The sequence below is a fragment of the Bacillus rossius genome, chromosome 1 (assembly GCF_032445375.1).
Source record: "Bacillus rossius redtenbacheri isolate Brsri chromosome 1, Brsri_v3, whole genome shotgun sequence".
Taxonomy (NCBI): Eukaryota; Metazoa; Arthropoda; class Insecta; order Phasmatodea; family Bacillidae; genus Bacillus; species Bacillus rossius.
Window position 1 is genome coordinate 119,961,476 of NC_086330.1, and position 26,336 is coordinate 119,987,811.

Here is a 26,336-nt window from a genome sequence, read left to right on the forward strand (position 1 = left end):
AGCCGCCGGCCCGCGTGACGTTAATTTTAAGCGCTGACAATTTTGCTTCTCTTTTTTTTCTGCACTTTTAAATCGTGCCGGATTATCCGATTCCCGTATTATCCGATTCCCGTATTAGCGCGTCACGGATTAACGATGTTCTACTGTGGGAAACAAAACTTTTCATCAACCAGGTTTTTATACAAAAGAAAGTTAAGCTCTATTTCCCGCTAAACAGGATAAGAATATTAATTTCTCTAAACAAAACTTTCAATAGGCCATATTTAGCGAGAAAAAACTAAATAGATGAATTCCCGAAGAGTAGTTGTTTACTAACCACGAGACTACTAGCGCCATTAATCCGTACTAATTCCGTCGCGCGACGCGCGTCACTCTAATCTCTGGCGTCACATAACCAACCTAAACAACAGTCGCCATTCGCCATTCCGGTAATATTAACCGTAAATGGTAAACAAATACATAGTTTTCGGTTCGTAAATGATAAATAACTTTGCAAATAGTATAATGGAAAATTATTTTACCGAAAGTACCGTAAATATACGTGGAAATTGATACTTAGGTATGTAACTGTTCAATGTTTATAAAACTTACGGTATTTGTTTACTTTATTGGTATATTTTTTTTCGTGTGTGGTTAGTTTTAAATTATTAAATCCTATTATTTTTCAATCAATAATCAAATTTTCTTCCCGAAAAGTACCGTAAACAAACATGGAAAGTTGTTAGGTATAGGTAATTATTCAATGTTATAAGTTTGCAGTAGGAGACCAATGATCGGCTCAAATAATCGGCTACGTTTTGCCGATCATTATGATCGGCAAAATTAACAAAATCGGCCGATTACTACGATCGGGGATCGGCATCGGCCCAGCTCTATAAAAAATACACAATTCACTAGCTTAGCCTAAAACCAGTGAGTAGTACTTACGTCTAAAGTGAACGCGAAAACTTGTATCTTACCAGAATTAATCTTTTTAAAATTAAAATTTAAAAAAAAAAACTTTTAAGTAAAGTATTCAATTTATATTATTTTTATATTCTAATAAATATGCATTTTGTACAGCGACCTGCCGTAGAAATGCAGCTAAACAACTGTGGAGTCAGAACTTACCTGGCAACACTGCTAAGGATATCTGGCAGCATGGGCGCAGCCAGCACAGGCTCTCTGTGTATGAAAGTGCCGAGAACAATAATGCACAGTGCAAGTTCTTCGTCGCTGTATTCCTCCTTGATTGTACCACACTCAGAACATCTGCAAAACAAATTTAAAAACAACGTCTAACATTATATGCAATGTTTATAAATTTAAATACTGAATACCAACACAGCAATACAAGTTAAAAAAAGAGTGGAAATGAAACATTTACAATATTATCAAAGTATAAAACTTAACATTATTTCATGATGTTTTTCCCAAGCCAAGAGAACAGTGAAAAATATTCCCCCCCCCCCCCCACCCTAAGATATACTTTATGAAGGAAATAAGAGACAAGGTATAAGATGAGATCAAACAAAAATATATAAAAAAATAATAATAATTTCATTGATGAATACTAGGTAGAGATGAAATATGGTATAAGACAAAAAATAACAAAGAATAAAAAAGAATATGATTAGTTAATAAGAAAATGCACGATGAATGGACTGCCAGGGAGCTGCCCGAACCTCTGGCTGATGCAGTCCTCGCCCACCCGGAGGGAGCTCTGCTTCAGGTCAAACTCCGCGTGACAAGCTTGCTGGGTGGCCGGGTCCAGCAGCGGCTGGTGCTGTGGACCGCACCTGCAAGGTCGCAGAGGAGACCTCTGCTTCTCCATGATTCCATACAAGTGCACTTCAAGTGCTTCAATTCTCAGCATTATTAAGCTATACTTCATCTGAATTTAAATGTAATATAGCTCAAATGTTAACAGTGTTTGTTGTAAAGTCCATTAGACCATTACTTGATGAAATGGCAAAATTTTACGTAGAAGGAAACGTACTAACATTGTTATCAAAAATTTTTGAAAAATCTTTTTCCTTAATGGTGCTTTAAAAATTTATTTATTCGACACATTCAAAGATGAAATGATACAATAAAATATGGCCAGGAAATCATACCATGAGCCTGGATGGCGGGGGAAGTCTGTGAGCAGGTGTTGACCAATTGTAAACAAGCCAGTTTTCTTGGTTCTCTGTCTTTGGTTGCGGATGTGCTCCTCCTGCTTCACTGCTACAACAAGAGCAGTACGCATCGCATGGAAAATGTGTTGTTATAGTGAGTTACTTTCTCTTTATGAGGAAATTTCACAACAAATACAAATTGTTATGAAACATCACAAAAGAAATAATTTAAGTAGTGGTTCACTTGGGATACCAATATTTAAATGTAAACCCTTAGGATGCCAGACTTTACTTGCATAAACATATATGTTCCTCAGTATACTATGTCACGATCAAAGAAAGTACACAGTATGAGTAAAACCAAAATTATATAGTTGTATGATATGTAATCTTTCATTTCAAATCAATTACAAACACATTAGTAATTTGAAATTAACTATTTTATGATTTTACATTAGATTCTGGACATGAAAATCAATTACAACAAAAATCTATTTTAAATCAGTGGATAAGAGAAAAATTAATGCTTCAAACAGCTCACAGAATTTATACTCTTAAAAGCTCTTAACTATTAAGAGTATATTGAATGAACATTTATTTATCTATTGGTTGCAATTTAACTATTTAGGAGACTGAGCAATTTGCATTAACAGTGAAATATGATTAGCAGTAAAAAAAGGAATAAAAAATTTAAACATACATGAACAAGCAAAGAAAATAACTCTAAAATCAACAAGTACACCTCACTTGGTATGGGCAGTACTGAAGTTTGCAGAAATATGTAGTTCAAGTTCATACTCTCTCCTGGGTGTATGGATTCCACAGTCTGATTATTGACATTGCTCAGCGAGAGCTCGTATAAGACCCTCTATTGCAGCCTGCTGGTAATATCACTCTCTATAGGTAGTAGCAGAATCTTAATGCAGACCCTCTGCTTCTGCATGTCATTGGTCTCAGCCAACTGGAGTTCTCAGTTGTTCTGTTTTATAGTAGTATTAATGGGATATAGTTGATGACTCTGTATTAGATGGTAGTCACATTAAATAGTATTTCACTGTCATGGTCTGTTCCAATATTTAATTATAGTTTGTTGTAATAATATTTAGGTAACCTCTTCTATAGTTAGTCAGTCCTTTTTAAAAATGACTTCACACAAAAATTCATACAGTTTTTAGCAGCTCTCTAATATCTTGATGTATTTACTATAGCTAGGATGATAATGATTAATCAGACAATATTGTCGCCTTATTGATCGTCGTGATTGGAATTATGCTTGCCGATATTTCATGACGATCAGCTATTGTACTTACCTGCAGAAGGGTTGCCTTATGAGTCGCATCTATGGTTTTAAAAATCTAACATTTCTATCCTAAGGATCGCCCTCAAATTTGGTACCACCATGTATATTTCATCAATAGAGTTCCGATACAAGTGAAGTATTTGTGTTCCATGTCTCAGCTTATCGGTGCATAAGAAATATGGCACTGGGTCCTACCATGTCTGTTTTCTGCCCTACTTTATTACTCTGAGTGGCTGTGAGGCGGCAGTCCTATGCCTGCACCACCTAACAAAAAGACAAAGGAAAAAAACAAAAAAAAAATGCTATTTTTTATACCCATGTTTCCCTTACCATCTATTGTATGTATTTTTTACTAATGTCCCTTTCCCCAAAACGAGGAAAGGCAGCAAGCTACTCTTTATCATCAGTTACTTCAAACTAACATGCATGTTACTAACCTTAAACAAAGGGGAAGGGGTATAAAAGGAGTACAAAAGTTCCACTTCTAAACACAGTTTTGTCATGGAATGTTACAGTTTAAGGCATGGGAAACCTCACGCAAAAAAAAAAAACTGTTGCATCATAAAACCTGTCAAGATAGACACGTGTGTAAGGTGCCAATCCACGAACACTATAGCGGTGAGAGGGAAGAGAACCATCAACACTACTACATGGCCACACGTACTCACAGAATGCACACACACTAACTCTGGCTGGTTTATTTTTTAGACCTTTCCCTTCCTACAGCCAGCCATGTCACTTACCGGCACAGTCTGACTGGCCCATCGACGGTTGGCAGGCAGCAGACGTAGCATAACGGCACAGTTCAATGTACTTCACATGCACCGCCGAGATATTTTAACTAAACAATTTAAATGACTCGTAACTTTATATTTTTTAAAAACCAACAGAGACTTGTTATTTAAGCACATATTCAGCCACACATAATTTCTAAACTTAATTGAAAATTACCATTCACCATTATTCCATATATCATGTAAAAAATTATTATAATACGTATAATTATGCTGTTTATAAAAAACATTTTCGATTACATTTAGATACCTATTTTTCAAATGCTAGTTTTATTTCAACAAATAAGTGTGTAAATATTGACAAACCATATATTAAAGTGAATAATTAATTTAAAACTTTTTAATTGTTCCAATTTTATTTTTCTAATTGCTATTGCCAACTTAATATGTTCAAATATTGGTTTGGATAGCTCAAGTTATTTCCAAAAACAGTAGTACCAAGGCAAAACACCAACATGCTTCATGGTGTTTTACTGTTTTTTGAAAGGATGATCAATATCAGTTATTAGTCAGATCAGCAGTAAGCGATCGGTATCCGCATAATCGGTGAATTCCCAGATCGGCCCAGCTTTAGTATTTACTATTCAAGAAGTCTATTAAAATCCTATCAAATCTCTTCTTGTCACATAATACTTCCTATGACTTCTGGTTAGACTTTAATCACAAAAAAATTATGATATTTAGTAATGAAAATGCAACTATAATATAACATGTCTGATACATAAGACCACTCTCAAATACTTAGAATCTTTTACATTCATCAGTTCCTTCACTAATGAGCAATGACTTATTTAGAAAAAATGTAAACGTTCTTTATGCCTTTACAGCCTTAAACAAATGAGCAAATGACTTATTTAGAAAATGAAATGTATATGTTCTTTATGTCTTTAAAACCTTACACTATGCTTTTACTCTGCTGATGCTAACTTTGCATTTTACAACTGAAAAATTAACATTTGCCTACACTGAATACTTTGTATTATATTTGACAATATTTAATTACATATATTAATAAACTCTGAAGAGGCCTTACAATTATACAAAAAAAATTGTGAATGCCAGTGTGTTACAGAACAACTCAACGCTATTCACAAGTATTTTTTTTTTTTTACTTTTTAGTATATATTTTTAAATTCCAACAAGAAATCATAGTCAACAGTCCAGTATAAAATACATTTATTAAGTACCAAAATTTTCTCTGTACATACTATTAACTCAAATCATTAAGCAACTAAAATATATCTAGAATGAAATAAAGCCCCAGAGGCTCAATGTAACTTTACATAGCCTACATTAACACACCTGCACATAAAACATGCTAAATATTTTATCATAATAATAATAATGCATTAATAACTAAAATAACTTCCTGGAAATACAATAAAAACTTCCAAGAATGAAGTGAATTTAAATAAGTACTTGTTTTCCATTCACTAAGACAGTGTATTTACTAGATAATGTTTAGAGCTTAGCTACTAAAGACACAGGACACATACCAGGAGGCTTCCTGTCATGGTGCACGGCCCTGTAGAAGCCAGGGCGACTCTCCTCAGTGTCTCCTTGCATGTGCGGTGGAGACGAGTCGAGGGCGACCTGCTTGATTAGCCTGCGTGGACTGCTGCTTCGACCAGACAGTACTTCCTCCTTCTGGGGTGCTGTGATCAGCTGTAGTCATTTTACAAACGGACATGAGACTCTTCATCCACATATCTACAATTTCCGATCTGAAAGTTCCTGGGCCTATGTTTGTGACCTACATGTAAAAAGATGAATTTGTACACTTAATAGTGTCCCATTTCTTGTTCAATCACTCTCTTTCCCTTCGTATCAACTAACATCTACCCACAAAGGACTGAACCAAGCCACAAGAACTATTGAAGTTATGCATAATGTTTCTGTGATCATAGTGCATCATAGGGATACTTTTCCTCCCTCATTCTCTTTTTTTGGTATATTGTTCTACCGCTCTGGTGAACTCATCAAGCTATGATTTATTTCAGCAGTTTAGGAACACTAATTATAATTTATATAACTTTAATTCAACTGTTGTTACTAAATTATATTACTATTTACATGAAAATTTATGTTCGGTTTGGATTTAATGCAGATATGAGTAACTAAGGTTGATAAAGTCAATATAAAAATGTTCTTAAAATCTAGTTTTAATAGAACAAAAATAAATATTGAAGTGTTTGAGAACATTGCCAATACGATTGATGTTGAACACTCATATAACAAAATAATATGTATTGACATCGTCCGGGGCTACGCCCAGCTCGATATGCCATCACACCCCACCACTCCACTCCTTCCCTGACGTTTGAATCTCCCGCCGACATGTGTGTGTGTGCGTGTAAGAGCGCCGCGAACCACAGGAAGAGGGCGCAGTAGAATCAGTGCTTCGTGCCCCTAAATTATTAGTAATTGGATAATTCGCTTTTCTTTTTCACCCCTGTTATTTTTATAATATTTGTCATTTCAATAATTAACGTAAATTTTAAGTGTATTGATGAAATATCCTGCAGGCCGCCAGAGACGTAGACTTGCCGAGGCCATAATGCAAAACCGATCTTCATCTTTTATTTAGAACTATATAATAAATTTCTAATGTAATTATTATATTTTATAATTATATGTAAGAAATTAAAGAATAGCTTTTAGGGTTTTCTTGAGTAAGCCTCGGCGCAATACGGCCCGAATAACGGTACCCTCCGTTTGGCACGCTGCGTCATTGTCTAGCCACCCCGACGGCCATTGCTCGCCCCAGTCGATCTCTAGCGCTCACCGAGGTAGGAAGCACGCCGCACTCCGGGGACTTCAACTTTGATATTCAAATGATCCGGTAATTCTGTCAACTCGTAAGTAATCTAAAACGTTTTCGTGGATCCCCGGGGCCTACCTCGGGAGCCGACTGTTTGATTAATAGCTGTTAACTCCGGTAACGGGACTTGAAACCTTCGCGAACATTCTAGCACGGCCACGTGGTGGCCGGCCTCACCTAAGCCTATTGCGCCGTAAGGCTTTTGACTGTTAAACGACGAGACTAGGAGTATGTAAGGAGTTATCGTGCCTATGTGTATGCAAGGCCAATAAAAACCCAGACGCGTAACTTGTGTTGTGATTGACCACGTGTGTGTTACCCGAGTACCTAGGGGCGTGTGGGACGCCTTAAGAGCCCACGGTAGGGATTAAAGCGTGCCCGACGCTGAGAGCGGGCTGTAGGTCTGGTTATCGCATAGGCAGTATTCGGGGGAAACGGGTCACGTCTCCACACGGGCGACGTCACGCCCTGGGGTAGGAGTCTTGCCGGGTCCACGTGCCCCTACACGTGGTGGCGCCCATTAAATTACAGCCTAACATCCGAACAACAACCCCCGGCCACGTCATGTGGCGCCCAAGAGCGTGGGGCGTGACAAAACTGCAGGAATAACTAGGACCGAGGCGCGAGGGAGATGTGCTGTTGTTGCACGGAGCGAGCGGAGCGGATAACGGTACTCTGGCGCGCCGGCCACGTGTTCAGCCAAGCGCACGCTTCCAGGAATCCGCGCACAAACAACGCACTCCGAGCGCAGTGAGTAACACGTTGCTGATGTGGACGTGAGGACTGTTCGTGTGTAGAGTAACACGTGCGTAGACATGTATCCGGACGAGTGTATCGGGTGTTACTACCCCTGCCCGAGCTGGGACTTGCATGGCAGGACCGCCGCCGGGTATGAGTGTGGCAACTGCACCGAGTACCGCATACACGGCGTGACGAAGTGTGGCGCTAGTTCGTGTCCCGGAGGAATTAGCGAGGGCTACCACTGCCAGGAATGTGCCAGCCTGTGGCATCGTAGCTGTATCAGCGAGCGTGAAAGGACCATACTGCGCAAGTTTTTCACCTTCACGTGCGCACCATGTACCGCCTACCGAGCCGCCCAGGCGCAGTACCAGGCAGAGGCGCCGAAAATTTCTTTTCCACGACACGCCTCGACGCCGCCCTCGCCGACGCCGCTCAAGCCGAAAACGACGCAGATCGACTCGCCGACGCATCACGTGCCAACGACGCCGACACCAGCATCTCGAAGGTACGTCCCGACGTCACCCGCATCGTCACGTGTTCCGACGCCTACCGCCCTGACTAAGACGCCCGTCGTCCCGACGCCGACGCCCGTCGTCCCGACGCCGAAACTCATCGACTTGACGCCTCCCGACGCAAGTCCAATCCCGCCACTACCAGCAAGACCCCGTTTTGTTGACCCGACGCCACTCATCTCGACACCGACGCTCGCCGTCCCGACGCCAATTCCGCTCCTGCCACCTCCTGTCCCGGAGCCGACAGCCTCGACACCTCTCGTGGACCTGACGTCTCCCGACACTGGTCCGATTACGTCATCATACGCAAGACCACGTTTCGCCGACCCGACGCCACTCATCCCGACTGTGATGACGCTTGACTCGCCGAAGCTAACTGAGCGACGCACGACGCCGACCGTCCCGCCGCAGTCTGCGACGCCGTCCATAACTCGCCTCGTGTCGGAGACACATCCCGACGCCGGAATGACCTCGCCACCGCACCGAACCGACGTCCCGACGCCACCCAGGTCCATTCCGGCGAAACCCGCATCGTCTCCGCCACACGACTCGCCACGGACACCGCCAGACTCGACGCCGACACTTCGCGCCACCTTGTCGCCTCCACCTGGCTTCGACGTCATCATGCCTTCGTCACCGCCACCCGAGTGCTCGGTCGCAAACGAGACACTTTGCGACACGACGGTCAGGACCCTGACGCCGAGACGCCTGAGCGCCACCCCGCCACCTGGGTTCGCTCCTCTGTGCCCGCCTGGCTTCGAGGCACAGACAGATGAACCTGACCGAAGGGGACGTACGCGCGCGACGCCGATGCCACCTTCGTGCCCGCCTGACGCGACGCCAGAAACGACCGAGACGCCACGACGCCCGATTCCGATGCCGAGCGCCGCAGTATCGGTACGCCGATCAAGTGCCTCGCCGCCCGAGACACCACGCGCATGCCGCAAGTTGGCAACATTGAGACGCCGCACCTTCAAGTCACCGCAGCTACGGGGTCGCCTGAGCTCCCTGCACCCGCCTGACGCAATGCAGGTCGACGCCACGACACCTGGACGCCCGACCGTCACACCACCGAATGTGACAACCACCCGTGCACCTGTCACCCGTCAGTCACTACGAGCCGCAAAGCGCCCGCATGTCTGCGAGGCCGAGCCGGGCCGTGCCGAGCGCCGCCCGCGCTTGCTGCCTGCCTGTCACGAGCCGCCTGACCTTGGTCGTCGCCGCTCCTGTCGGCCGGCACCTTGGCCACCGCCGCGCCGCCTCGCGCTGCGAGACGCAACAGACGCCGCAGCCGCAGCAGCCGCGGATTTGGAGCCGGAGCAACTGGTGGGTCTCCACACCCAAGGTTAGTCAGCCAGCGCCCATTCTGCCCGTGTGTATTGTCCGTCATGGAAATATTACTCGCCCGCCATCATGTCAACATCGTCGTTCGCCTTCATGTAAACAGTGCTCGCCCATCACGTCAACATTGCCACCTGCTCGCACGGACGTAAACAATAACATTGCCACGTGCGCGAGGTAAACATTGCGGGCCACGCCCACCCAACTGTCAACGGCGCGCGGCCATATCGAGCTACTTTCGGGGGGGGGGGGGGGGGCAATTGACATCGTCCGGGGCTACGCCCAGCTCGATATGCCATCACACCCCACCACTCCACTCCTTCCCTGACGTTTGAATCTCCCGCCGACATGTGTGTGTGTGCGTGTGAGAGCGCCGCGAACCACAGGAAGAGGGCGCAGTAGAATCAGTGCTTCGTGCCCCTAAATTATTAGTAATTGGATAATTCGCTTTTCTTTTTCACCCCTGTTATTTTTATAATATTTGTCATTTCAATAATTAACGTAAATTTTAAGTGTATTGATGAAATATCCTGCAGGCCGCCAGAGACGTAGACTTGCCGAGGCCATAATGCAAAACCGATCTTCATCTTTTATTTAGAACTATATAATAAATTTCTAATGTAATTATTATATTTTATAATTATATGTAAGAAATTAAAGAATAGCTTTTAGGGTTTTCTTGAGTAAGCCTCGGCGCAATACGGCCCGAATAACGGTACCCTCCGTTTGGCGCGCTGCGTCATTGTCTAGCCACCCCGACGGCCATTGCTCGCCCCAGTCGATCTCTAGCGCTCACCGAGGTAGGAAGCACGCCGCACTCCGGGGACTTCAACTTTGATATTCAACTGATCCGGTAATTCTGTCAACTCGTAAGTAATCTAAAACGTTTTCGTGGATCCCCGGGGCCTACCTCGGGAGCCGACTGTTTGATTAATAGCTGTTAACTCCGGTAACGGGACTTGAAACCTTCGCGAACATTCTAGCACGGCCACGTGGTGGCCGGCCTCACCTAAGCCTATTGCGCCGTAAGGCTTTTGACTGTTAAACGACGAGACTAGGAGTATGTAAGGAGTTATCGTGCCTATGTGTATGCAAGGCCAATAAAAACCCAGACGCGTAACTTGTGTTGTGATTGACCACGTGTGTGTTACCCGAGTACCTAGGGGCGTGTGGGACGCCTTAAGAGCCCACGGTAGGGATTAAAGCGTGCCCGACGCTGAGAGCGGGCTGTAGGTCTGGTTATCGCATAGGCAGTATTCGGGGGAAACGGGTCACGTCTCCACACGGGCGACGTCACGCCCTGGGGTAGGAGTCTTGCCGGGTCCACGTGCCCCTACACGTGGTGGCGCCCATTAAATTACAGCCTAACATCCGAACAACAACCCCCGGCCACGTCAGTATATTTATTTGAATGTTAAAGAAATATTGATTTAACATTACAGTTTTATGTAATTGTGATAAATTTAAGTGAGATTTGGTGAGTTATACTGTTAATTTGAAATTCTTCACCTATAATTCTATTATTCATTAATATAAAAATCAAGTGGTGAACAGATAGAAATGTCTAACTATTTGATTATTTGATACACAAATTTAAATTTGTTTCTTCAACCTGTTTGACAAGATTTTCTGTCAAGAATAGTCAAAACTTAACACTGAATATTTATATTCGTTAAATTCTACTAAATCTCAGTGGAATCAAGTGTAGTTATTGTGTAAAATGAGTGAGATATAGTCAGGTATACATAATAACAATTGATATACATATCATATTTCTGGATCCTTTTATGGTTGAAAAAGATTTCCTGGACACTAATCTTAACCAAAAGTTTGATTAAGAACAATAGCACAACATACTTGAATTTCATAGATATTTTTGTCATGTGCATGTCTCCTGAACTATTTATCTATTTACCAGTCATTGTTCTTAGTTAATAGTGTGTTTGATACATTTTATGAGTGTTATTGTTCAAAGGGTATATGTAGTTTATTGTATTAGGGATTATATAAATTCTGAATATCCCTATAGTGTGAAAAATCTCTGTAATTACTAGGATTTTAAGCAATTTACATTCCATTGTTCTATTTCATAAGAGTGCTAACAGAGTAATTCAAAGATTCATCATTATAGGTTATTATCTAGTTCTTGCTAGTGCTAATCTAAATCAGGAAATATCACCATATTCATTTATATTGATTTATGGAGTCACATATTTTACTGTAGTGCTACTACGTATGCAAATTCGACACTGCAGAGTTTTTGATTAAAAAGGTGAGTTGATGAGCATATGTTGCACTGGAATGCGCTGGTTTGAACACCTCATTGTACTCAGTGTTGAACCCTTGCCTCTAATTTAATTAGATGATGGATATCTTTTTTGTGTTCCTGAGTTAATAGGGTCTCGTAAGGTGCGACGCAAACAATCATGCAATCGTTAATTCTTCAAATAATTTCCTTGCTGTTGTGGTGCCTGTGGTGGGCAGTGCATTAAATGTAAGATCCATAATCCAATAATTATTTTTTTGAATTCCTTGTTGGCTACCCACCTACAAATTCCAGTTTTGTGAGTGTTTGGTACTTAGCATGAACTCTTGTATATAGAACTGTGTTGTGAGTTGACTTTGTGGCACTTGTACCGGGCCAAGTGATAGACACAGTTTAAATCACCCGCGCCCCAGCTTTTTACAGTTGGCACCATGTTGGAACACTGCAAGGGTTGGCGTCCATAAACCGTGAGAGTGGCATCCCTGCAGTGAGAAACAAAAAAGTCTTCATCGGCATGATGGCGGTAGGTAGCAATGGTGCGGGCTGATGCTATCGTGTAAATCATGTTGCATCGTCAGTTAAAACCATCTCAATACAGTCCACATATGTTGTCATCATTAACATTGGTTCTCCGGGCCATTCGTTTCGTTGGTGTCGTTTCGGTTGTTCGGTTCACGCCGCGTGGCCGGTGGTGGTAACGGTAAATTAACGGACTTTGTTTGGTGTGCAGTCTGATTTGTTTGTGGAATTTACCCACCGACATGTTGTGTGAGCTATCGCAGTAATTATTTTGTCTTTGTGTGGCGACCTAACCTTGTTTGCGCGTGCGACCAGACTTGGGTGGTATAATCAAATTTTTGTTGAAGTTATTAGTGGCTTGGCTCGAATTGTTGTTATCATCGGGACGAACTTTGACTGGTTGCTTACCGTTTCGTCATGGCCGATGTTAAAGCTTTGCAACTGCGCCTTCGGTTAGCAGAGGGACGTGTGAAGCGTGCCTTTGACCTTGTGAAGGCAATAGCGAGTGACGCAAGTAAAGTAAAGTTGTTTCTTGCCACCGCGCGCGACCTACCGGGGGTGAAGCAAGCCTTCGATATGGACTTCATCGAGTTGAAAGCAGCGGCGGACATGTCGGAGGACTTCAGCAGCGACAACTATCTTCAACGGATGACTCAGCTGGAGGAGCATTACTATACTGTTATGGTGACTGTAGAGTCACTGAACAGCACTGACAAGACGGCTGAACAGGCAGCAAGTGATGACAAGGGATTGACGTCGCGTAGGTGTAAAGTAGCCTTACCTAAGATTGCTCTGCCGTGTTTCGATGGCATCCCTCAGAATTGGTCCAGCTTCTCAAACTTATTCGAGACATTGGTGTCAAACAACTCAGAGCTCTCTGCAGTAATAAAATTAGTTTATCTGAAGAGTTCTCTTGGTGGGGAACCTTTGGGGATAATTCATTTGCTGTCGTTGTCAGAGGCGAATTTTGATGTAGCATGGAAGTTGTTACTAAACCGCTATGATAACAAGCGGCTTATTGTGTCATCTCATGTCGAGGCATTGTTGCAAGCACCTTCTGCGTCAGCAGAATCGGCAAGGTCAATACGCCAGTTAGTCACAGTCATCTCGGAGAATGTCTCAGCACTGGAAGCACTGGGAGCACCTGTTGACAAATGAGACATGGTGCTGCTTCCCATCCTTGGTAAGCGGCTGGATACTAAATTAAGGGTGGATTGGGAAATGACCTTGGGGCAGGAGTTTCCAACTTTAGATGGGTTTGTAACCTTTCTCGAAAAACACTGCAATGCGCAAGAGGCAGTTACTTACTCTCATTCCAGGGCTGTTGCACAGGGCCCTAAGCAAAGGAGTTTTGCACCCACAAGAAACATACCATTTTCCAAGGTCCATCTCAGAACTGTTCAAGTTTGTTGTATCTGTAGTGCCACCCACCCCTTGTTCAAGTGCCCCAAATTCCTTACATATAACCCTCATGATCGCTATAGTGTTGTAAAGAAAAAGAATATATGTTTGAATTGTCTCGGTGGGTCACACCGCTCTAAAAACTGCTCTTCGACAGCAACTTGCAAGCACTGCGGTAGCAAGCATAACTCGTTGTTGCACTTTGAAAGGGTTTCTCATCAGGAATCAGGTTTGGGTGAGGATGGCGACATAGCCCAAACTGCAGAAACCACCGTGTCGTCCATGTCGTCACGTGTGGTGAATCCCCCCTGTGCAAATCACACCATCTTGTTGTCAACTGCTCAAGTCGCTGTGTTCGACTCAAAGGGCGGTTCTGTTACTGTACGTGCACTATTGGATACGGCCAGCCAGGCGAGCTTCATCACCGAACGTTTAATGCAGAAAATGCACTTGAAACGTGAAAAAATTCATCTTCCTGTTCAGGGATTGTCTAATACGCCTGTCAATGTGGCCAGAGCTCATAAATCTGTTATTATTGGGCCAGTTGGCAACGCCAGTCTTCAATTTTCAGTAGATGCCTTTGTGTTACCAAATATCACCAGTGACCTGCCAAATGTGAAAGTGTCTAGTGAAGTGCTTAAGTGTGTATCCCACATGAGACTGGCAGATCCATCCTTTGATATTCCGGGCCCTGTCCACTTGCTTATTGGAGCAGATTCGTTCCCCGAGTTGATGACAGAAGGCAGGTTGGATGGCCCGCCAGTGGCCTTGGACTCCGTATTTGGTTGGGTGTTAATGGGAAAGGTGAAAGTGGCACCTGTACCTTCTTATTCAAAATCATTTTGCATCTCACTTTTTACCTCGACACCGCCGTTGGATGTTGTCATTAGGAAATTTTGGGAAGTCGAGGATTTTCCGCTGACGAAGTATCCTGCACCTGAGAATGACCATTGTGAGAACCTGTTTGTTAAAACACATACGCGGCAAGAAGATGGCCATTATAGTGTGTGCTTGCCATTCTGTAAGTATCCCCCTGAATTCAGAGATACTAGAGCCCAAGCCATTCATCGTTTTCTTGGGTTGGAAAGAAGTTTAAGAAGAAATCCAACTCTCAGGATCATGTATTCCGAATTCATGCAAGATTATCTCGACTCGGGCCACGTGGAGAAGGTTCCCCCTGATCAGGTGTATGCGCCACGATCATATTATCTTCCCCACCATTGTGTCATTAAGCCAAATAGTTCCACCACCAAATTGCGTGTCGTGTTTAATGCTTCTGCTAAGGACTCTAATGGTGTATCATTGAATGATAACTTGTTGACGGGATCCAAGCTACATTACGCATGTCACAGGGGTTTCCCCTCCTTTTCTTTACTAACCCGGCGCTCTTAGCCTACAGGCCCTGCTGCCCCGGGGCCCCCACGGGCGTGGATGCGGATCACGCCGCATACGCAACCAGGAAGGGCGTTAGAGCTTTGGCTATACACAGGAGTTAAGGAACCCATCCCAACATATGTACCACCATCGGCCCCCTACCCCACTCGGCTGACCAGAAAATTGGATGCTCCCTTAGCCCTCCGGAGTTGTCATCACTTCTGGCGCCTGCCCCGATCTCCCGCCTCACACTGGGACTCCTCACATCACCCAGCGAACCAGCGGTCCTGTGGAGGCCTACCCAACCTCTCTCGGCTATCCAGGCCGGTAAACCGGAGCTGTCTCCGTCGCTCACTACGTCAGCATGTCTCAGGACTAGGGAACCCTCGTGCTTGCCCCTAAAGCACACGGGGCACCACCGCCTAGTGCGAGGCCGACACCAATTGTGGTCCTGGGTCGACAAAGGAAACCTCAGCGGGGACCTATTCCACTAACAGGACCACCCCGCGCCACTACCAATTTCGGTGACGTCTGGTCCGCCATCTCTTTTGAGGTGTCAGAACTGTTGCCAGTTCTAGTATCCGAGACATGACCCAACAGGTCCACGGAAAGGGTGCAAGGATGCGAATATATAGCCTCTCTTGCACTTATGGCAAACACCTGCCTCCTCGTGGCACCGCTGATGGGGGAGAAAGTGGTGACTGTGTAGGGATGGGTAGCCCCTACCTCCAGTCATAGCAGAAACCCTGTTAACTGAAGGTGGCTCTGCCGAGAATACCCCTGCCTCAGTCATCCTCAATTGTCTGGCTGGGTACCAGAAATGGTGAAAAGGCTGTGGCTGTGGGCAACAGCAGACAGTGATTGAAACCTTTCTGGGTGGTTCGACTACCGAGCCATGGTGATGCATCCCAAAGGCGGATTTCACCTTGAAGAATTTCATGCCCATGGAACGGAGTGCTGTAAGCCGTCGACATTCCTAGGTGGCGACTGGGCCCGAAATGGCTGTAAACTGATGAGCTTGCTTAAAGGTCGGTGAAGAAGCCGAGATAGCATCAAGGTTATCCAGCTTCTACGAGTGCCTATCAGACTGCGAGGGGGAACCCTGGGCTAAGGCCTGTACACCTGGGCTATTGCCCCAGGTCGGGAGAGAGACCATGATAACTTCTAGGTCCTCCACTCTCCTAATCAGATCCAAGCTACAGCAAAAGATAGGGGATTTATTGTTAAATTTTGTTCGCATGAAGTCGTCTTCACTGGCGATATAAAACAATTGTATCGCCAGATTGCTGTTCACCCGGACCACCACAACTACCAATGCATTGTATGGCGATACAGTGACAAAGAACCGGCAGAAGATTACCATCTCAAAACGGTTACTTATAGGGTATCATCGGCTTCATACCTGGCACTTCGTACATTACATCAGTTGTCTAAGAATGAAGAGACAACATTCCCAGTGGCATCCAAGGTATTGCTGTCAGACTTGTATGTTGATGATGTTGTGACAGGAACAGACTCGGTTTCTAACTGCGGAAGTTCACCAGTAACCACAATGCACTTCTGGATTGGCTCCCAGTGGAAGAAGTGGAGAGTCCCCAGTCATTTCTATTGGATTGAGGCAGCCAAAATGTTGTTAAGGTGCTGGGGTTGCAATGGAACCCAGTCTCAGACTCCTTTACTTATACGGTGCATATTGGTTGACATCAAATCACCAAACGAACCACATTTTCAACAATTGTGAGGATTTTTGACCCGTTAGGATGGCTCAGTCCACTCCTAATGTTTGCAAAGCATTTCATGCAAATCCTATGGATGAAGACATTGGACTGGGATGCGAGTCTCCCAGCTGATCTGGCAGAACGTTGGAGTTGTTTCAGTCGAGACCTCCCTCGGTTGTCCTCTATTGTTATTCCTCGGTGTATTAAGGGTCAAAGGGCCTGCAGGTATGATATCCATAGTTTTTCAGGTAGCTCTGAGAAGGGCTTCGCTGCAGTGGTATACCTGCATGCCCAAGGTCCTGACGGTGAGGTCAGTATTCATTTGTTCATAGGTAAAGGTAAGGTAGCACCAATCAAGGTACAATCGCTGCCTTGCTTGGAACTGTGTGGTGTGTTAATATTGGCACGCTTGCTTCATCATGTGGGAAGGACTTATAAGAAACACCTTGTAATATCATCTGTCACTGCTTGGACAGATTCCCAGATTGTGTTGGCTTGGATAAACTCGTCTCCTCATCTACTCAAAACCTTTGTGGCTAACAGGGTTAGTGAGCTTCAAGACCTCACACGCCCATTTTGGTGGAGACATGTACCATATGGAGATAATCCAGCTGACTGCACATCTCGGGGACTGCTGCCAGATCAACTTTGCAGGCATCATTTGTGGTGGACTGGCCCGTCATGGCTTAAAAACACCCCAGAGCAGTGGCCTTTGAGGACTCTGTTATTGGCTGAGGTGGATCCTGTGTTGCTGGAGCAGAAGGCTGTGTTGCTGAGTACATTTACAGATTGCAATGAACTGGACCAGTTGGTGTCTCGTTATAGTCGTCTAACGAAACTGTTGAGAATCACTTCCTTCTTCCTGCGGTTTGTTCATAATTGTCACGTTTCTCAGGCCACTAGGGTGCGTGGGCACATCAGTGTGTCTGAACTGACTCAGTCCTTGGTATTCTGGATTCATCGTGTACAGCAAGAGTCCTTTCGTGATGATATTGGCGCATTAAAGAAGGGTCGCTGCACCACTCCACAACTTAGAAGTCTGGTTCCCTTCCTTGATGATTCTGGGTTCATTAGGGTGGGCGGCCGATTGTCTCTGTCTGTCGTTCCCTTTGAACACAAGCATCCACTTCTTCTCCCGAAGACACACACGTTGACAGACCTCATTATTCGACACTATCATGAGAAAGCATGCCATCCTAGAGTGAGAACTCTTCGGGGTATACTTCGGGAACAATTTTGGATTTTGGCCGACAAGAATGCAATCACCCGTTGCCTGTGTCAATGTCTTCGTTGTTTCCGGCAGAGGCCATCTTCAATTCAGCCATTAATGGGTGACTTGCCAGCTATGAGAATACAGCAAGTAAAACCGTTCACAAGGGCAGGGGTTGACTACACTGGCCCGTTCTTAGTGAAAATGGCACGTGTTCGCAGAGCAGCTATCCTGAAGGCTTACCTGTGTGTGTTTGTTTGTTGTGCTACACGGTCTGTCCATATTGAGTTGGCATCAGACTTGTCAACAGATGTTTTCCTTGCTGCCTATAGAAGGTTCATAGCCCGTCTAGGCAGGTCATTCGACATCTACTTAGATTGTGGGACTAACTTCGTTGGAGCCAAAAATCGTCTGAAAGAACTTCAGCACCTTCTATCCTCACCAACCCATCAGCAATGTGTCATAGATGTCTTGGCCCCGTTGGGTGTCAAGTGGCATTTTAACCCTCCAGCTGCACCTCATTTCGGCGGTCTGTGGGAGGCGGGGATGAAATCGTTCAAAACTCACCTACATAGGGTGATAGGAGAACAGATACTAACTTTCTAGGAGTTGTACACTGTCCTCATACAAATAGAGGCTACCATGAACTCCCGTCCGTTATGCCCGTTGAGCAGTGACCCAAATGACTTGATGGCTTTGACACCTAGCCACTTTCTGACCCTCGAACCATTGGTGACCGTCCCAGAGCCTGATCTAGAATCAATCCAGCTCAATCGACTGCAACGGTGGCAGCTTGTGGAACGTCTCCATCAAGATTTTTGGCACACCTGGCACCGAGATTACCTGCATACTCTCCCGCAGCAGCAGAAATGGCATAAACCAGGTGCTGTTCCTGCTCCAGACCAGCTTATCTTGTTGAAAGAAGACAGGCTTCCACCATTAAAGTGGCGCTTGGGATGTATATTGCAGCTCCACCCGGGTAATAGTCCGGTGGCAGATCAAAATAACCCGGAAGTGAGGTCCGCCCGATGTTTTATGGCATTTTCTGATTCTTTAAGGGATACTTAATGATATTCTATAGGGTGCCACTTTGACACCCTTGAGCAATTTAAGATATTCAAGATGGTGCCTTAGATGGCTCAAAATGTATTTATCGGCCATAAATTCGCATATAGAACACACTTGATAATCATGTTGGTGTCTAATATAATGATTTTAGTGCCTGGCAATACTAACAACTATTTATTTTGGTGATTAAATTGATTTTAAAGCTATAACATATGTATTATGCAGATGAATGGGACAACCACTGCCGATATACAATTTTTTTTTAATTTCTGTTTCAGGTGATGTGAACTGCAATATTTGAAGTGATGACATCCGAGAAAATGGATTGTGTGTTTAAGTGTGGCAAAATAGATACCAACATTATAAACTGTGGAGCTCAGAGAATCCGAACTATTATTGAGTGTAGCAGACGGCGTAAAGACTGTATAAACATTGAACTTGAGCAACTGCTTGATAGTAATGAAAATGCAACAGTGTGGTGTCATAAAAATTGTGTTTCAACATACACTTCAAATACACACGTCGAACGCTACTTGAGGAAGCACAAAGTCGGTGAGGAGTTAACACACAATGCAACACAGCCTAAAAAAGTATGTCGTATTGTTAGTACGCAATTTAGTTTTTTGGAACATTGTATATTTTGTGGTGAAAAGTGTATCATGGATATTGACTCAAAGAATCCAAGTAGATGGCGACAAGTGAAAATATGCAGAACCATAGAGCCGTTATCTAGCTGCAAAACCTTCAAAGAAAACATTTTAGCTGTTTGTGATGCACGTAATGACGAAGAAGCAGCGGAGGTACGTATAAGAATTTCTGGAGCTGTAAGTGACTGACATGCTGCCGATGCAAGGTACCATGAAGACTGCAGGAAGAAGTTCATGGCTGCTCGTTCCATTAAAGCTGCTGTTCTAGGAAATATGCAGGAAGTCACTGCAAAAGACATTGCATTTGAGAATGTTGTTGAGGAAATGAAAGCAAACAAGTCACAGATGTGGACATCAATAGACGTCCTCCAACTGTACACCAAGAATGGAGGAACAATTCTTTGTCGCAAAGCATTGGTACAACAAATATCAGAATTTTTTGGACCAAATTTACTTGTTTTAGTTTGTACAGGAATGGCCAATCTGCTCATGTTCAAGACAGCTGCAGCTCAAATTCTTCGTTTAGTTCCAGATGAAGAAGATGACGAAGTCGCTATTAAAAGGATCGCAAATTTGATTACTAAGGAATCAAAAGAAAGACGCCCATTTACGAATGAGTACAAAATCAAACTTGACAACGACGTCATCGAAGAATCTGTAAGCCCCACATTACAGTCATTGCTATCACTTGTTACTGGAAGTAAATGTCCTTCGCTGCCAGAAGTTATGATTGGGAACATCATAACAAGCATTGTAGTAAAACATTCAACACCTCTTCTTGTTGCACTAGGAATCTTGGTCCGAGAAAAGCACATACTTGACAAACTATCACAGTTTCATGTAACTTGCACCTATGACGAGACATTAAGATTTAAGGCATCGGCAGAAAAATCTAGTGCTAACGAATTATCGTGTATTGGTAACTGTGAAGAAGGCCTTGTTCAAGTCGTTGCCGATAATTTTGACGCTACAATTGCTTCACAGAATGGTATTAGGTCAACTCATGCTTTGGCAATGCTAGTCACTCAACAACGGGCAGCACTGAACTCTGAAAGAAAAAACACAATCCGGAGACTGGCAAAAGGTGAAATGAAAGATGACAACACATCTGCAATTGTTGTGCAACAATATATTGGACCGAAAAAGCCTGATATGCCGGAAAACGAAGCAAAAAGACATGTTCTTCCGTTGCATATTTTATCAAAGCAAGTTATACTACAACACAGAGCACATAACTTAGATTTCGAATTTTTATGTGCCATTGTTGTAACTCCAGAAACACCTGAGTACTGTGGTTATAATACAGCGTTAGCCCGTGATGAAGGACAAATATCAAGACCCGAAACAATTAAGACTGCAATGGTTGAAGCACAAAGACTGACAAAACAGTCAGGGCAAGATATAACAGTCATGACACTTGATCAGCAGTTATATAAAGTTGCTGTGAATGTAATGTGGACATATCCAGATCAATTCTCTAATTTCATCCCTCGGTTAGGAGGAATGCATTCATTAATGAGTTTTGTTGGTTGTGTTGGAGTGTTGATGTCAAATAGTGGTCTTGAAGAAGTCATGAAATCTTGTTTTGGTGGTGTAGAAGCAATGCTAAGTGGTAAAAAGTTCCCACAAAATGTCAGAGCACTTCGCTTGGTCACTGAAGAAATATTGAGAGAAGTCCTACTTTCTACAGCTTCGTATAATGGCCTGATGGCTGAATTGGAGTGCAGGTCAGCCCAGTCTAGAACTACAAAACTATGGGTAGAAAATCTGGTGAAACCAGTGTTCATTATTATGGCATTCATACGAGCAGAACGAGAAGCAGAGTGGTCGTTACACATTTGGGCTTTCGAACAGATGATTCCCTATTTTTTCGCTGCTGGCCACATTAACTACGCAAGATATGGTTTATACTATCTTCGATCAATGCAACGTATTCCCAAAGATATTCTCGACAGATTTGACAATGGAGAACACGTAATGCGGCATCGTCAAGGGATCTTCAATGGAATATGGTCCGATCAGTTTATTGAATCTACATTCATGCGCTACGCCAAGGGACCTGGAGGAATAATAGGTATCACCTTGAAACCAAGTACTGTTAAACGCTGGGCGATGAGCATGCACATCTGCAGCCACTTAGTACATGATATTGATGTTATTACTAGAGACCGGACAGTTACGGTAAATAAACATAAAGAAGAGATGCCTGCACGAATCAATGCTGACGAGAAAGACCGCACGAAAATTAGAGAAATGTTGAGTCGGTGTATTGATCCACTGAAACCTGAAAATGGTCAATCTGAAGGAATTGTTAACATTGCATCTGGTTTAGTGTGTAATAATCTAGTCAATGCTGATGCATCGGTTGCAATTGGGTTAACAAGCATGATTCCATTTGAAGAAAGTTGGCCTGCAGGATTCAATCAAACGTTGTCCACCAAAGTTAAAACTATGTCTACAGACAAGAAAAAATTGGTATTGGGAACAAAAGATGTTTGGGATACAGAAATTATATTTTCCCGATTCATGGTTCTAATAGGTTCACGTGGACTTAATAAAGAAGAAGTATTTCGTCATGAACTCTCTCCTGTGCCTACTTCAATGTTTGATAACAATGGTAACATGAGGGATTCAAAAAATAAATCAACACTTAAAAACATGCTTCAAGTTCAACATTCAACGAGAACTCATTCATCAAGCGAGTTACCAGCAGTTATCCTAATTGATGGTTGTGCTGCACTGTGGACAGTGTTTTATCCTTCATCAGACACTGTGAGTGACTTTGTGAATGGCTTCGTAACTTGTGTTTTGAATGAATTAAGAAAGGCTGATGTACATTTAATATTCGACCGATACCAAGACTTCAGTATCAAAAGTGTGACAAGGACATATAGAGCTGGTAAACAAGCTAGCCGTAAACATAAATTGACTCTCAACACACCTCTTCCATCTCAGAAAGTTTTATTAACTGTTACATTCAACAAGATTCAACTAATCAAAATCATTTGTGAAACATTCATAACAGACGGTGGCAAACATGCTGCAACATATGAACACAAACTCATAATTAGCGGGTTGGACTCAATACCAGTTCAAATATACGAAGGAGTTACAATATTGAGAACAGACCTACGAACAACGCATGAAGAAGCGGATGTTATTATCCCACATCAAATGGTGTCCTGTGTTAATGAAGGTTATAAACTTATAACAATTAGAAGTGATGATACAGATGTCTTTGTTCTGCTTCTTTACTATTACAGACATTGCGCACTCAATTGTACTGTTTTAATGGAAGGAACTGCATCCCAGCGTCAAGTTATTGATATTGGAATGACAACTCATAAGCATCGCGATATAATTACGTATCTTTTGGCGGCCCATGGTTTATCAGGTTGTGATACTGTATCCCATATTTATAGTATAGGAAAGGCAACTGTTGTGAGAGCACTCCAAAAGGGCTTAAAGCTATCGCTTTTAGGGCAAATAGGAGCCAACATTAATGATGTAATATATGAATCTACTGCATTTATAGCATCATGCTATGGGTATTCTATCGCCGAAATTAGGTCTATGTCAGATATAAGATACAAAATGTGGCTTAAAAAAATGGGAACTGACAAGACCAACAAGGCTGTTAAACTGTGTACCTTGCCACCTACTACCGAAGCCTTTGCCGAACATGTGAAGCGGACTCATTTCCAAGTGTGTATTTGGAAATCTGCACTTGAGGAAAATCCACCACAACAACTGGCAACAGAATTGGGCTGGGTAGAAGATGTTGTCAACAAAAGCCTGATTCCTGTAACTGTACCAAGTGGAGTTAATCTGGCTCCACCCGAGATACTTCATATGGTACGCTGTGGCTGCGCAAAAGAAAACCCTTGTTCTAATGGAAGATGCAGCTGTGTGTTTTCTAAATTAACATGTACACAATTTTGCCATTGCTATGGCGAAGAAACTTGTGGCAATCCGTGGACACAGTTCGTACCAACTGACCCTGCTGACGATTTGGATGATTAGAGAGATGACTTATTAATTGTGTAACATTGTAAATTTAATTTTATTAGTTAAAGAATTTTACATATATAGGTGTAAACACATATGAAATTTGCTTTACATATTAACTCCTGGTTAAGATTTTGATATTTATGTCTATAATTTTCAGAAAATTGATAATATCCATGCTAAATTGTCGCCATAGTTTGGCACTTCATGTGAAACTGAAATGCTAGGATGATCAAGTCTGGACTATGAGACATTTTGAATCGTCATAAGAATGTCATGAACATTTTTGACTTATTAGAATGATCATAAAACTAAATAAACTATTGATATGTTGTTTGATATGATATCCATAGTGTGAGTGCAAATGTTTTTTGGTAATGAAGTTACATTCCATTGGCCTATTCAATTTAGTAAAGTGAGACTGCAAGATAGTTTATTTTAGTTATTTTTATATATAAAAATTACAACTAAGGCCTTCACATTTATACTGGATGTTAATATTTGTTTTTTTCTACTTCTGCAACAATTAAATTAAATACTTATTATTTAAAATTTTGATGCTAATCCTTTGCATATTAAATAAGATGCTTGTAAATGTTACAGGTTACTTATAACATTGATTACAACATAAATTATATATATATATATATATATGGCTCGATTTTAGCACCTGTCCGCCTGCCCGGGACAGGCAAAATCTCGTCCGGGCAGGCAATATAAAAAAGGTAACTGTCCGGTGGACAGGTGCAATTTGTGACGCCGAGGTTATTCGCACGCACTAATGCAGCAGAGGTGATTAATAACATTTATGCGACCGCGACCGCAAATAAAACGTCTTTGACAGTATCTATAAATAAACAATAATGGCTGAAAGTGAGTTTGATCCATCACCAGCAATAAATCTCTGGTATCATAATGTTCAGAGAAAACGTCGACCCTTTCAGCCTCCTTATCGAAGATGTTCAAGACAGAATCAGCCAAGTAATTCGTGCAGTGACTCAGACAGTGACTCGTCTGAAAATGATGATTAAATAAGGATGTTAAGTGTGGTAAAAATAGTTGCAAAATATAGCCAAAATCCTTTTTTCTCACTTTTTCAGCGACTTAGAAATTTTTTTTTATTTGGGTAAAACAGCGGACAGGCAAATTGGATGGCGGACAGGCAAATTTTCGATTACACCTGTCCGTTGGGCAGGTTAAAATATTCCTTAAAATCTAGCCCTGTATATATATATAAACGTTACAGCTAGCTAAAGATATTTCACGCCACATAAACTTCAATTAATTTTACAGTCCATGCTTTTAAATGTATTGTTAATGTACGTGTTAATGATTTAGTATTTAATCAAAGTTCACTTTCCTTGGAATCAAGATATTCCAAATATATCATTATCAATTTACGAAATATTTTCTGCTATATTTTATAAAAGTATTTAATTGTCAAAATAATTTGTTCTTATATTTCCTAAGCCCTAAAACCATTTTATACACCACAATGATTAAAAAATGTGTCTTATACGCGCATATATGCCTGATGAATGAAGTTTAAACTATCTTGGTCGCCGTCTTAAATATCTAAAATTGCTCAAGGGTGTCAAAGTGGCACCCTGCAGAATATCATCAGATATACATTGAAGAAACAGAAAATGCCATAAAACTTTGGGCGGACCTTACTTCTGGGTTTAGGTCAAAAATGCCATTTGGCAACCGGACTATAAGGACGGTGTTGCTAGAGTTGCTACTGTTCGTACTCAAGTGGACAACTCAAGCGGCCAGTGGTGAAACTGTGCCCAATGCCATTTTAATTTGTTGAAATGGCACATTTCAAGGTGGGCGGTATGTTTGGTACTTAGCGTGAACTCTTGTATATAGAACTGTGTTGTGAGTTGACTTTGTGGCACTTGTACCGGGCCAAGTGATAGACACAGTTTAAATCATCTGCGCCCCAGCATTTTACAGTTGGCACCATATTGGAACACTGCAAGGGTTGGCGTCCATAAACCGTGAGAGTGGCATCCCTGCAGTGAGAAACAAAAAAGTCTTCATCGGCATGATGGCGGTAGGTAGCAATGGTGCGGGCTAATGCTATCGTGTAAATTATGTTGCATCATCAGTTAAAACCATCTCAATACAGTCCACATATGTTGTCATCATTAACAAGGAGTTATAGTTCTTTTTATTTCCAATTGTTAATTCCAAAGTGAGTTTTGGTTTGTTTATTTCAAATTTAATGTGTAGAGACGTACCGACCGGAGGCCATTAAGCCCGGCCTCGACCCGCCAGTATTGGCTCCCACTGGTGGAACACACCCCTCGCAAACTCGACCTGGGTCAAACGCGGAGAGGATACACAAGTACTCCCAGTGTATAAATTTTGTCACGGAACTGCACCTGATGCAAACAACCGATAATAATTCACGGAGTAAGCTTATCAAGCCATCCCCTTGAATTAAGACATGATAAGAAATGTGCATCGTAGAGCACGAGTGTTAGCCCCCTCTGGGCGCGGTGTTTAATG

At 42.7% G+C, this 26,336-nt stretch overlaps 1 protein-coding gene across 1 annotated transcript in view; it reads right to left on the bottom strand.

Annotated features, from left to right (window-relative positions):
• Nucleotides 1-26,336, bottom strand: part of LOC134543264 (protein unc-79 homolog) — a 250,667-nt gene that overhangs the window by 65,076 nt on the left and 159,255 nt on the right. The window contains exons 37-40 of the mRNA XM_063388179.1: nt 5,690-5,858; nt 2,097-2,208; nt 1,665-1,778; nt 1,111-1,251 (exon numbers count right to left, since the gene is read on the bottom strand). Of these exons, the coding sequence (XP_063244249.1) occupies nt 1,111-1,251; nt 1,665-1,778; nt 2,097-2,208; nt 5,690-5,858 (536 nt within the window). The remainder of the gene's footprint in view (nt 1-1,110; nt 1,252-1,664; nt 1,779-2,096; nt 2,209-5,689; nt 5,859-26,336) is intronic.